We start from the raw sequence: 14,344 nt of genomic DNA, 5'->3' as shown, positions 1-14,344 counted from the left end.
CCTTGAACTCAGAAATCCGCCTGCCTCTGCCTCCCAAGTGCTGGGATTAAAGGTGTGCGCCACCACCTTCCGACTCTAATGGGATTTTGATGATGGCTTTATGGTCCTACCTCCAAGGTAGCTCCATCATGGGTTTTTATTTTTGCTTTTTGTTTTTAGGACAGAGTCTCATGTGGCCTATTCTGGCCTAGAGCTAACTAGTAAGAAACTGGAGCGTTGGGGCTATTCACGTAGAACTATGAAGAATAATTGAAGACTTGAACATGGGGGGGTGCGGGGGGCTTAGAAGACAGAAAGCTAAACATATGGTTGATGATCTAGTTCAAAGCCAGCCTGGGCTGCATAGCAAGGCCTTGTCTCAAAAAAAAAAATAAAAATAAAAATAAACAAACTCAGGACAACAGTCAATAAACCCGAAACAGTTTAAGCGTGCTGTTCTTTCTTTGATTTTCTTTTCTCTTCCTCCCCTCCTTTTCCCTCTTTCTCCTCTTCCTTCTCTTCCTCTTCCTTCTCCTCCTCTCCCTCCTTTCCAGACATAGTTTCTCCGTATAGCCCGGGCACTAGCTCTGTAGACCAAGTTGGTCTGGAACTCAGATCCACTTGCCTCTCTGCTTCCTGAATGCTAGGACTAAAGGCCTACACTACCACACCCGGCTCCTTTTTCCTCCTCTCTCTCTCTCTCTCTCTCTCTCTCTCTCTCTCTCTCTCTCTCTCTCTCTCTCTCTCTCTCTCCCTCTCCCCTCCCTTTCTTTCTCTCTCTGAGTCTGATGCAGCTGAGAATAAAAAAAGCTCTCTGAACCCCAGTGGAATAACCTTTTTCTCTGGTTGTCTGTTGTTTTCATCATTATTTTGTGTGTATGTACTTAGACACCCGGTGCACCAATCACAAGGCCTTTCTGTATCCCACCTCCTCCTTGTCCAGGAGGAGTCCCCTCTCCATCAGCTCCCTAACCTCTCTGACAAAGTTTAGTCTGAGTCCTTGAGGATCCATGGCCTAACTCTGTCCATGCCTCCCTCGGGATATCACACATTCCTTTTCTGTAGCCTCACTCTGAGAAGAGCAGCCTGGTTTGAAAGATCAGAGCATTAGTCCTGGAAATTGCCCCCGGGGTGGGGCCTATTCTCCTCTGCTCTACGGGAATCTCCCCTCCGGTTGTAGGGAGAGGAGTGAGACCAGGAGCTTAGAGCTCAATTTTAACCCTTTGAAGTGGGTCTTGCTTTCATTTTGTTTTTTCTCAACCTTGGGTTTTCTGTCATCATTGAGAATCACAGGCAGTTTGTGATGTGGGACTAGGGTTTCCCTTAGGGTAGTGTTTTCCCTCTTCTGCCTTCTGAAGTAAACACCCTCCCTTGACATCCCCTCTTGAAACTTTGACCTCTAATGAATACATAATGATTTGGTTTTTGTTTTTGTTTTTTCCCTTTGAGCACCCCGTGGAGAATTAGAAGTCAGCAGGTGCCAGGCCACCTGCTTTATCATTCTAAGGAAGGTTTTTGCAGATCAAAAGTTAAGGTCTCTTTTCAGGAGAAGGGCTGAGAAAAATAACTCTCTCACTTGTAGAGGAGAGAGGAGGAAGACACCTTTCATTGCATGTGAATGGTTCTCAATCCTCAAAGCTGTCGCCGATGGTTTCAGCGTTGTTGGAGACTCTGGGCTCCCTACCGGGGAAATAGTTGTAAAGGGAAGAATTTGAATTTATGAGGTGACAGGTCTCAATTCAAATCTACCTCTCTGTTGTTTCTTTCAGGTTGGGTCACTTGGCCTCTCTGAGGCACTATAAGAGGGAATAATCGCAACCTTTAAACATTGGGGTATTTTCGAGGGGGTTATAGAGATGAAACCCAGGGCCTTGTGCAGCTACTCGTATATTCTCCCCAGAGCCATACCCGAGTCGCAGCTAATTTTAACTCTTTAATTAGGTGTTCTGAAGACTGACGGAGAGGGTCATTTGGCAGGTCTAATACTCTCTCTCCAAGGTGGATTCTGAACCCTGAAAGATCGCCACACAGCTAGCTGAGGCGATGTGAGGGTGAGAGCAAGGCAGGCTCTGGAAAGCAGACTTGAGGGGGGTTGTTTGTTTGTCTGTCTTTGTTTTTTCAGAGTCCTTAGTTCTGCTCACACTGGAGTCCACGTGGGAAGGAGGAAGAGAAGAGAGCAGTGGGAAAAGAGCCTGGTAGGGGCTTGTGGCTAGCATAAATGTATTTTTCTAGTCTGGGCCAAAACCACATGAGTCCATTTTCCAGGTAAAGTGACTTGGTGCCAGGGTTTGGTGAGATACAGGCTCGGGGGCAAGCTTCTCTTGTTGAATCAACCCCCTGTCAGCAGATCCTCAAGATCCACTATGGAACTGCGGGCTCCATCTGCCTGTTTCCGACTGTACCTATTGAGTTTTATTTTGTCTCCTTAATGGTTGCGCACTCGTTAAGGAAGCACAGAGAGGAAAGGACCCGCAGGGTGTAACTGATGAATTTGAATGAGGCTGGCAGGAAGGTGATGGATGTGGAGAAATCTAAATTCCTTTAGTTCCTGACTGAGCGTCCATGTGGCAGGTTGGTTGCTATGACAATTAGTGACTTTGGAGACAAGATGGATGAGGGTGGGGGACACTCGGAAGAAGACACCAGCTGACTATGAGCTTTGAGGGGTGTTCAGCAACTTTCCCCAGAATTCTCTTTTTCTTTGTGTTTTCTTAGCAAAAACTCCTCTATAGCTCCACAGGGACCACAAGGTGTGCTCTCCTGGATGCCCTAAACAAAGCAGCAGGGGTGGCTTTGCCTCTGAACACCTCCATTGCCAAGAGTACTTGGATACAGTCAATACAGCGTTGGGTCAGGAGGTAGGGGTGGAATGTCGAGGCATCAGGTCCCTTGGATGGAGACTCTGTTATGGATACAGAGAGAAAACGGAGTCTGTTTATTTCCCTAACATAGTATCACAACTCGAATTGAGTGTCAGGCTGGGTACTTTGAAATCCACATTTATCAAGGGTTGACATTCAGAATTACACAATGTTGTGCTTTAGTTTTTACTTCCTAGGAAAATAATCTTTTCTTGGGCTGCCTGCCTCCTCCAAGTCTTTGCCCTCTATGGACGTCTCTTTGCTATCCCTGTCACCACAGTCCCGTCCACACTGCCTTTCTCTACTGTCACTGAAGCCTTTACTTCGAAGTAAGCCATGGAGAAAAATGTTTCTATGGGTTCCCCATTGTATCTGCTCTCCAACATATGTAGTAGGGGTTTAAAAACTGGAAGCTATAGAGGTCAGACTGGACCAGGCTAGACCTTAAAGGCAGCTCATGGTTTCTCTCATGATACCAACTTCCTTAGTGAGCATTTCACTGCCTTAGTTACCATTCCGCTACAATCTGAAACTGAAAACAATTTAAAATGAGCTGACCGTTGGAGCTGGAGTGTTCAGCGGTTAAGAATATGTACTCTTGTGCTGGAGTTACTCTTGGCTCAGCGGTTAAGAGCACTGACTGCTCTTCCAGAGGTCCTGAGTTCAATTCCCAGCAACCACATTGGTGGCTCACAACCCTCTGTAATGGGATCTGATGCATTCTTCTGGTGTGTGACTGAAGATGGCTGTAGTGTACTCATATAAATAATAAATAGTGTTTTTTAGAAAAAGAATATGTACTGTTCTTGCCTTGGGCCTGAGTTCCATTCCCAGCAGCCACGTCATGTCAAGTCTCCCATAATCATCTCTAACTCCACTTCCAAAGGAAGCTAAAGCCTGCTGGCCTCCTTGGGTACCCTCATGCATGAGCACCACCCCCATATACATGCACATAATTCTAATTCAAATTAAAAGATAAACTGATTATTCCTCAGGCACTTAAGAAGTAACACTTCTTTCCAATGGCCACAATATTTGTTTATTGTAGGCAAGTACAAACGGAACAGAAGTTAAAACAAAAACCTGGGAGTGTTGCCTGCTCTTGGCAGTCACTTCACTTGTTAACCCTGCCGGCAGGGATCCAGGCCAGAGTCTCAGCAGCTTCCCTTGGCTGTAAAATTCAGAGTTAGGAACCCAATGGCTTGGGGAAGGAAGAGGCGAGCAGCTTTGTGGAATATCACCCCCCTTTCAGAGATGGCCTTTGGAGGAAGTGAAAGTGTGACTGAGGGAAGCGGAACCCCCAGCTTTCCTAGACTATTGCCGCCAGGGAAGGCCTTGGGGCACAGGCACCCTAGGAGGATAAATGCTTTGAATGTAGCCAAGTTCAAAGGGCTTCCTGCCCCACGGCCCAAACTGCTTAAGTCACTCTGAATCACAGCCAAACCTGTGCATATTCTTTTCCTGTCACTTTATTTTTATTGTTTTGTTGTTTGTTGCTTTTCTGTCTGGCCCTGGCTGCCCTGGAACTCACTCTGTAGACCAGGCTGGCCAGTGCTGGGATTAAAAGCATGTGTTACCACCACCCAGCTTGGTGTTTAGTTTTATTTATTTAGCACCCCCACACACACACACCCCACACACAAGGTTTCTCTGTGTAAAGCCCTGGCTGTCTTGGACTCTATTTGTAGACCCGGCTGGCCTCAAACTCACAAAGATATACCTGCTTCTCTGCAGCTGGGACTAAAGGGGAGCGCCACCACAGCCAGCTTTTTTTTTTTTTTTTTTTGAGTCAGCCTGGCCTCATTCTCCGTTTATAGCTGAACCTTAGCATTCATATGGTGTGGCTCACAGCCTTCTGTAACTCCAGTTCTTCTTCCCACTTCCATAGCCTGCGAGTGGCCCATACAGGTACAACATTTATACACATGAATTAAAATAACTATTTAAAGAAAAAAAGAAAAGTCCTATGTAGATATAACCTGGAAGCATTTATTACAAATGTAACTGAGTTTCCAGTTTGGGGACTAACAAAGTAGAGATGTCCTCTAGTTACCCAGCTCACTAACCACCTCGTAGTAGGAGAAAGCCGGTCCCCACCCCACACCCCAGATCCCCTATGTGTTTGCCTGCAGTTAGTCAGAAGTGAGGAACGGTGCTTCTTCACAGGTCGGAACAGAACTCTTACCTTTTTAAACGTAAGTTTTACTTTATTATTTTATATGTGTAAGTGTTCTGTCCATGCACATTTGTGCCTGGTGGCCAGGGAGACCAGACAAGGACATTGGATTCCCTGGAACTGGAAGCACAGATGGCTCACAGCCATCTAGTGGGTGCTGCGACGTGAGCCAGTCCTCTGGAAGCGCAGCCAGAGCCCATCACCGCTGAGCCATCTCTCCCGGCCCCCAGAATTCCTTCCTTTAGCTTCTCTTCCCTCTCACTCCCAGCAGCACAGCTGGGCAGAACGGTATCTGAAACTTAAATGGAACAAATTCTTCGAGGGTCCTCCGGATGTGCACCCAAATCAAACTCCGTCTTTAACAAGCTGCTTAAGTCCAAGAGTAACTGCGCAGGAAAGGCTGGGTCCACAAGCCAGGAGAACAAGGTTGGGATTTCAGCCCTGCGAAGATGCCTAAGATCTTAAGATCATCCATCTATCGTGGAAGGTCTATAGGCCAACTCTGTGATATCCCAGTTGTTTTCCAGTCTTGTCCCTTAGGCCAGAAGTTCACTCCCCACCTCCACTGTCGTGCAACTAGGCAGCAAGTGAATTTATGGTGGTGTTACCCCGCACTGTCCTTGCCCCTGACCCGGGGCCCGGCACTACCTGCAGGGCGTGTGCAGTAGTACCGGCTCACCACACGCCTGCACTGGCCACACTTGACAGTGCAACACCACTGAAAGCTGCAGTCACAGCTGCTCACGGCCTCTATTGTCTTCTCCTCCACCTGCAGCCCACACTCCGTGCACAGGCGCCCACAGCTGCGCTGCTCCCGGCGGGATGCAATGCGAGCATTCTGCAAGCACTCCCGCCCCTCTGTGCCTTGGATGCCCAGGCTGGCATTGCGGTTGCAGTAGTCCGGAGACCCCTCTAAGAAGATCAGCTCAGCCTCTGCGCTGGGAAGGAAGGCCTCCGTGGGAGCCCAGCGGCCTTCGGCTCTGTTGCCAGCCCTTAGCTGGCGCTTATCCGGCTCAATTTTCAGCGCGCGATCGTACTTGGCCTTTAGGTAATTTCCCATCTGCCGGAAGTCAGCCAGCTGCAGCCAACACGTCTGGATGCTGCAGCTTCCTGAGATGCCATGGCATTTGCAGGTCCTTTTCATGGAGGCCCTCACTGCCTTGGGGGGCGGCGAGGGTGGTGGTGGAAGAGAGAGAACACAAGGAATAACTTGGTGGAGAAGGCCAGTGGCTAGCAAACAGAATATTCCTAGCTTTGGAGACCTATCTGGATTACTGGGACTCCTAAACCTGTCTTAGATCTTTTCAGGGAGACTGGTCAGGGTTAAGGGGTTAAGGACCAGAGCTGGTCAAACGTCATTAGAAGATGACTGAAGCCAGGAACATAATAGGCCCCTGGTCCAAGCCTATCACTTCTTTGGTGTGTTTCTTGGCCCAGCTGTAACAAGTTTTGGATTAAACAGGGGCTCAAGGATAGAGTACTTGCTTAGTATGTGTGAGGCTCAGAGTTTAGTCTCCTGCACCTCACAAAGCCCCAAACCAAAACCAAAACAGAACGGTCAAAGAAATACTTTGCACATTGTAAAAGAAATTACAACCTCAGGCTGGAGAGGGGGCTCAGTGGTTAGAGCTCCGACTGCTCTTCCAGAGGCCCTGAGTTCAATTCCCGGCAACCACATGGTGGCTCACAACCATCTGTAATGGGATCTGTTGCCCTCTTCTGGTGCATTTGAAGACAGCCACAGTGTACTTATTTATAACAATTAATAAATCTTAAAAAAAAAGAAAAGAAAAGAAAAGAAATTACAACTTCAGGGGGCTGGAGAGATGCTCAGCAGTTAAGAGCACTGGCTACTCACTGGCTCGTCCAGAGGATGCAGGTTCAATTCCCAGCACCCACATGGTGGCTCAGAACTGTCTGTAACTCCAGTTGCAGGGAACCTGACACCCTCACACAGACATACACGCAGGCAAAACACCAGTGTCCATAAAATAAATCATTTTTAAAAATTACCTCTGTTACTGTATCCATATGTCACGGCAGTTGTGGTGGTTTGTCTGTCCCCTGCCACCCTATTCTGTCTCCTCCACCCCCTCGTGCTCATGCCCTCTCAGAAGGAAGGGAACTCCTGGTATCTGAACCCATTTCCTCTCAAGGCAGTGGACGGAGCTGCCTTGCAAGTACCTCTCTCCTGCCCTGGGTAACCAGAGCGTCCAGGAGGAGGCTCACGGGGAAATTTCAGTGATGTTTCTTCTAAGAAACTTGTTTCCAGATATGAGTTCACAATGTCACCCTACCAGAACCTTGGTGTAGAGTAGATTCTGTAGTACCAACTTCTCAAACCCCAGGCAGACTTTAGGACAATAGTAGGCCTCTATGACTGTCTTAGCATGTGGTTAAAGTGGTTAAAATCTTTTAGGGCCTTGTGGCTCCTGTCTGTAATCCCAGAATGTGGGAGGTTAAGGTAAGAAAAATGCCGTGAGTTCAAAGACTATATAGTGAATGACCAGGCAAGCCAGGGCTATCTAAAAGACCCTATTTTGGAGAACACACACACACACACACACACACACACACACACACACAGAGAGAGAGAGAGAGAGAGAGAGAGAGAGAGAGAGAGAGAATGCATGGAAGCAAGGTTTATTAACTGCATTGTCTCAGATGTGTCAGTTGTCTTAGATTTAGCTGTCTTTGTCATGCAGAGAACAGAGTTCTTCCTGAATGGCTTTGGGGATGAGTGAGACAACTCTTGGTGACTGTGAGGAGCTGTTATCAAAACTGGGTGGCCGGGCACATGCCTTTAATCCCAGCACTTAGGAGGCAGAGGCAGGTGGATTTCTGAGTACGAGGCCAGCCTGGTCTACAGAGTGAGTTCCAGGACAGCCAGGCCTATACAGAGAAACCCTGTCTTGAAAAACAAACAAACAAACAAAAAAAAAAAAACCAAACCAAAACAACAACAACAAAAAACCAAACAAACAAAAACAAAAAAACAAAAAAACTGAGTGACTCCCATACCCACCAGCCTGCCGGCCCTGTTGTTGTGAAGATTCATCAGGGCTCTGGCATCCTTCCCTTTCTCCAAACCATCCACGAAGTGTCTGGAGATCTTTTCCCCGAATTCCACATTGTCGCTGCAGCCTCTCCAGATCCAGCCATGGCCACCTACACATAAGGAAAGAAGGAGCCCTGCACACACCTCTCCGCTAGATCCCAGGGAAAGAGCTAAGCTGTCCCCAAGAGCCTTAGGAGGATATGCTAAAGCTGTGTGTATCTGACGCTGAGGCAGGGAAATGGAGGTGTTTGGGGTGGGTGGGTGGGGTCCAGTTCCCAAAGACCAAGGCTGTTAGGTCTCTATGCCCACAGGAAACAGGCACATGTGAAGACCCGGGTGCTTCAGAGGTTCTTTGTAGCTCAAACATTCTGGATCTCTACAATATTGGAGCCCCCTCCACCCTCATTAGTGACAGGCCTGAGTCTTTAAGGGGCTGTCAACAGTGGGGTAGCCTGAGTCTTTAAGGGGCTGTCAACAGTGGGGTAGCCTGAGTCTTTAAGGGGCTGTCAACAGTGGGGTAGCCTGAGTCTTTAAGGGGCTGTCAACAGTGGGGTAGCCTGAGTCTTTAAGGGGCTGTCAACAGTGGGGTAGCCTGAGTCTTTAAGGGGCTGTCAACAGTGGGGTAGCCTGAGTCTTTAAGGGGCTGTCAACAGTGGGGTGGCCCTGGTTGAGAACAAGCTATTTTTGTACCAGGGCTGGTCTCCAACTCTCCCAGTCTCCTTGGTTTTAGAGAAACTTTCTAATTCCTGGTCTCGGGAATGCAAACTCAGCCCTCATCAATCTGTGAGCTCCCTCCCAGGAGGGAAGCGATTACTCGATTACTCGATTACTCGAGTCTGGGATTCAAGAGAGCTGAGGCCGGAGGCTGTTCTTAGATGACTCGGTCTGGGCTCAGCCCTGCCACCTCCATCGGAGAGCGGAGAGCAAGCGAGTCCTTACCCGTCTTTCCATTCTGTGACTCATCACAGCCGCAGTTTTCGAAGTCACCCATGCTGCAGTTCTTCGTGACGGCGTACATGACGGCCGCAGAGCGGATGGCATGAATGAAGGATGTCTCTCTCGTGGCTTTGGGGGAGGAACAGAGGGCTGACTAGAAATGTGGATCCTCATTAGCCCAAAGCAGGCTTGGGAAGACAACAGCTCTTGCTGGCCTGGCCCAGTGTTAAGGTGCTCCCTCCTCACTTCATCCAGGCAGGAATGGACATCCCTGTGCTACAGATGGGGAGGCTGAAATGTAAAGAGCTATGAAGCGAAGCCTACTTACTGGCCAGTTGTAGTTTTCGGATCAGTTCACTCACCTACAGTCTAGCCTAGAACCAGCCCCAAGGCTGGCATAGGCAAATGACAAAGATCTTTTATTTCTGAGCAGAGTAGGGGGTCATGTGTGTATGTGTGTGTATGTGTATGCATGTGTGTGTATGTGTGTGTATATGTATGTGTGTATATGTATGTGTGTGTGTCTGTGTGTGTGTCTGTGTGTGTGTATGTGTATGTGTGTGTGTGTATGTGTGTATGTGTGTGTGTATGTGTATGGATGAATGGATGCATCTGTCCGTATATGTGTACAGAGGCCCAAGGTCAACCATCTCCCCTTGTTCTACTCTGTCTTACTTTAGGATAGTGCCCCTCACTGAAACGAGCCCAGTGACTGACCGGCTAGATGGTCTGTAAGGTCAGTAAGGCCTTGCGCTCCTGTCTCTGTTTCCTAGAGGCAGGATTATAGGTGTGTGCTACCACACCCAGATCCAAACCAGGTCCTCATGCCTGTACAGTGCTTGACCCACTGAACCATCTCCCACACCCCGAGGTCTTAGCTTACAAACACTTCCTAGTCTAACACCTTCCATGGGAAGGAAGCTCTTCCTGCCCAGTTTTCTCCTTTACCCTCTCCTAACTCTTCTACTGCACCTCCTTATAAACATATACATGCGTATACACACACACCCCCACACCCACATGTACCTGCATACACATACACACACAGACACACACAGACACACACAGACATATACATGTACACATACACACATACACCACTCACACTCACAGACCCACCCACACACATACACATCATAGACATATACACCACACACATACATATACATTGTACACATGCACATACATATTTTACATATACATGTAGATATACATATATCACTCCTACCTACACACACATACAAACATCGCACATACATGCACACATACCACACACACATATATACACAGATACATCACATACACATATATACATCACACACAGATAAACCCCACAGATGCACGCACTGCATACATGACCACCTGAGGCAAACTCATTCTGATCTTTTCAGCTTCCATGTCACAGGCCTTCATGACGATGGACAAACGTAACTCCTTCAAGGGCTCCATGATTCCCTTTCTCCATTTTTATTTCATTTCATGTAAATCAGAGCAAGGTGAGTATGCGCAAGCACACCACTACAGACATGAGTTAGAACCTGCAATAATGGGCTGGCAAGATGGCTCAGTGGGTAAGAGCACTGACTGCTCTTCTGAAGGTCCTTTGTTCAAATCCCACCAACCATATGGTGGCTCACAACCATCCATAATGAGACACCATCTTCTGGTGTGTCTGAAGGCAGCTACAGTGTACTTACAAATAACAATAAATAAATCTTTAAAAAAAAAAGGAACCTGCAATAACATTTGTAATAATACCTTTCTGGTCATTTCAGCCCACCCTCAGAATTCTCCAGGGCCTGTGAGATGGCTCAGTGGGTCAGGGCATTTGCATCCAAGCCTGATGACCTGAGTTCAGTCCCAAAAATATCTCCCAATGCCTCGTCCCCCAAAACTGCGGTATGCCCCCTAATAAGTAAATAAATGGTACAAAACACCTTTAGAGCAGGTCTGAAGTCTCCTCCTCCATGCATTGAGAGAGGCAAAATCCCTCACTCAGGGTCACACATCACGGAAACTGTGTCAGGAGCCGGTTGGTCACTTTTGTATTTCACTCAGCACACGCATTTCATGTATACATGTGCGGCCAACCCATCATAAGGTGTGGTCCCACGAAAACTCACCACCTCTCAGCCTGCTGTGGGTTGAGAACTGGAAAGCATGCTCAGGACAGTTCCACCGCTCCCAGGCAAACTGGAACTTGCACTCTTCGATACCAAGCTGAGCGCCCAAGGCCACACTGGTGGTGTAGGTCAGATAGGCCTGTGCCAGGTGAAAGGGCTGTGAGCTTCCCTGGGTCCAAGTCATGTAGGATCAGGGAGAGGGAAGGCAGAACTCAAACAGCTTCCAGGAAGAGACCATCCTGGGGTCTGGGGACATTGCTCAGCCGTAGAGGGCTTGCCCACCCACACAAGGCCCTAGGTTCAACTGACAAGGCCCTAGGTTCAACTGACAAGGCCCTAGGTTCAACTGCAGGCAACACAAACACAACAAAAATAAAGTGCTGTGTTTTGGAGTGAGAGGTCCCCAATCCCTTTTCCTGTCCCCAGAAGAGTTCTATCAGAGACCCCAGAGGAGAAAAAACAGGAGAGGTGCAAGACCATCCTACCTTGGGACCTGTTATCAGGAAGTTGTTCACTGACCTACCAAAAAGAAAAGCCGGAGGTGAGCAGGGCTGAAACAGTGGGCGGGCTTCCTTGGTGGGGAATGATGGCTGGAGAGTGGCTTACCAGGCAGAAGCACCGAGGGTGGGATAGCACATGCCAGCAGCCACCCACAGCATGAACAAGTGTCCCATGGTCCTGCCCATTCCGGAGCACCAGGTCCAGCTCAGGGCCAAGTGCAGAGAAGTAAGAAGCGCAGAGCCTTTCTCAGTATGTATCTTCATTTGTCCCTCATTGGCAGAGCCCTGGGAGCCACTGGCCCAATGGGGGATCAGAGAGGAGGGGTCTCAGCCCAAAGCCTTCAAGGAGGCCACGCCCTTCTCTCTCTCCCAGAGGGAGAGGGGCTGAAACAGGTCTCCCACCCCTAGGGTCATTGACTTCTTGAGAGAGCCCTTTGCTTAGAATTAAGTAGCCTCCAGCAGCCTAGGTACCCTCCCCTGAACTCAGGTCACCTCTCCCCTGGAGCTGCAGGTCTTCATGTGTTAATGAGACCACACCCTCCACCCTGATTTCCTCCCCAAGTTGTAATCGTTAGAGGGGTGGTTTAGGGTCCCCCTCCTACTGTCTCTACCTCTTCTCTTGTGACTGTAGGGTGATGGAGCTGTCGGGCTGTAGGGCAGAAGCTGCCAGATCTGCTACTGTTTCTTCTACTACTTTCTGTCAAAGTAAGAGCTGGTGTATATTTCCTTCGTTTCTCTAGTTAATTGCTTACAACATTTTTGAAAAGACCGCTACCTTTCTTTTTCTTTTTTAATTAATTTATTTATCTTATGTATATAAGTACACTGTAGCTGTCTTCAGACACACCAGAAGAGGGCATCAGATCCCATTACAGATGGTTGTGAGTCACCATGTGATTGCTGGGAATTGAACTCAGGACCTCTGGAAGAGCAGTCAGGGCTCTTAACCACTGAGCCATCTCTCCAACCCGCTACCTTTATTTCTGTTACCGACACCACTTCGTGGCTGAGAGGTCCTGGGTGTTAAACTTAGGGCCTCTTGCATGCTAAGCACACTCTACTGCTGAGTGACACCCCCAGCCTCTTCTAGATGCTGCTTGGTCATGAGGGTTTCAGCTAGTTAGACAGAAACCTGTCTTTCAGATTGTTCGTTGGGCTCAGTACCTTAGAGACCGGCTGGATAAAGGAAGGAAGGAAAGGTGCGGCTCTAATAGGACTTAGGCGCCAATAGAGAGGGGGCAAGGGTGACATCAGCTCCTCCCTAGGGCTGCAGAGGCAAGATTAGTTCATGGGAAAGCAAGATGGGAAAGCAGTCTTGGACTCTGTTCTGTGGCCCGCACACTCTCCAGATCCTGTCTAGGCACGCTGGGCTCACCTGCCACACACAGTGAAGGAGCTCTAGAGTTCAGGAGTCCTTGGGATTCAAAGTAGGGGTCAGCCACGGTGGCAGTCTGAAAAATGATTATTGTCCTTCAGTGATAAAATCATTATGAAAAATAGTAGGCTGGGCGGTGGTGGTGCACACCTATAATCCCAGCACTTGGGAGGCAGAGGCAGGCGGATTTCTGAGTTCGAGGCCAGCCTGGTCTACAGAGTAAGTTCCAGGACAGCCAAGGCTACACCACAGAGAAACCCTGTCTTGAAAAAACGAAAAAAATAATAATAAAAAATAAAATAAATAAATAAATAAAAATAGTGTCTAGAGACTTGTAGCAATCTTATGCAATAATTTATAGTATGTTTAATCTTTTTATTAACAGACTTTTCTTCGGTTCCCCCACACACACTTTTCTAGGAGTCCTTGCTGGGTGAGAGGTCTGTCTCCCGGCCACAGTTTGCAAGGGGGGTGGGAAGTGGGGGAGAGGTGGCCTCGAACTTGTGATCTTCCTGCCTCAGTCTCTAGAATGCTAGGATTGGAGGCATGTATCATTGGGTTCAGCTGACTAGGTCTTATTTTTCTGTGTGCCCCCCCCGGATGTGACATTTAGTGGGTACTTTATATATAAAAAAAATTCTTCTGTATTCTAGAAAGCAGAGAAGAAAGTGGGGCAGTTTTGGTCTGCACGTTTGCGTGTGTATGCGCACACTTTCTGTTTGCTTCTGCTCAGATTCAATAAAGATTACACGGTTTATTTTTGTATAAGTGTTTAAGTGTTCAGTTATTGTATGCGGATGAGTGTTTTGCCTGTATGTACGTTTGTGCACCATATATGTGCCTGGTACCCTTACAGGTCAGAAGAGGGCATTGGATTCTCTTTCATAAACAGTTGTGAGCTGTCATGTGGGTCCAGGGAATCAAACCTGGCTCCTAGGCAGCTAGTGTTCTTAACCACTGAGCCATCTCTTGAACTCCAGGATCTTATCATTTCTTAATAAATGAGCCCATGTGGACTCAGTTTCTTCATCATTAAAATGAGGATATGGGGCTGAAGAGATGGCTCAGAGGTCAAGAGCACAGTCCGCTCTTCCAGAGGTCCTGAGTTCAAATCCCAGCAACCACATGGTGGCTCACAACTGTCTGTAATGAGATGTACATGTTGGTAGAATGATGTATATATAACAAATAAATACATCTTAAAAAAGAAAGAAAGAAAGAAAGAGAGAGAGAGAGAGAGAGAAAGAAAGAACCGGGCAGTGGTGGCGCATGACTTTAATCCCAGCACTTGGGAGGCAGAGACAGGTGGATTTCTGAGTTTGAGGCCAGCCTGGTC

At 48.0% G+C, this 14,344-nt stretch overlaps 1 protein-coding gene across 1 annotated transcript; it reads right to left on the bottom strand.

The window, feature by feature from the left end:
* Positions 1-5,620: 5,620 nt before the first annotated feature.
* On the bottom strand, positions 5,621-11,819 carry Wnt8a (Wnt family member 8A). The gene is made up of 6 exons (XM_031366369.1): positions 11,740-11,819; positions 11,619-11,652; positions 11,134-11,272; positions 9,014-9,139; positions 8,042-8,184; positions 5,621-6,175 (listed from the first exon to the last, which is right to left on the bottom strand). Exons 1-6 carry the CDS (start codon positions 11,817-11,819, stop codon positions 5,621-5,623), a joined length of 1,077 nt encoding a protein of 358 aa, XP_031222229.1.
* Between the last annotated feature and the right edge of the window lie 2,525 nt (positions 11,820-14,344).

This window comes from Mastomys coucha, unplaced genomic scaffold (assembly GCF_008632895.1).
Source record: "Mastomys coucha isolate ucsf_1 unplaced genomic scaffold, UCSF_Mcou_1 pScaffold13, whole genome shotgun sequence".
Taxonomy (NCBI): domain Eukaryota; kingdom Metazoa; phylum Chordata; class Mammalia; order Rodentia; family Muridae; genus Mastomys; species Mastomys coucha.
The sequence above is the reverse complement of the archived record's forward strand: the minus strand, read 5'-3'. Positions and strand labels throughout refer to the sequence as shown.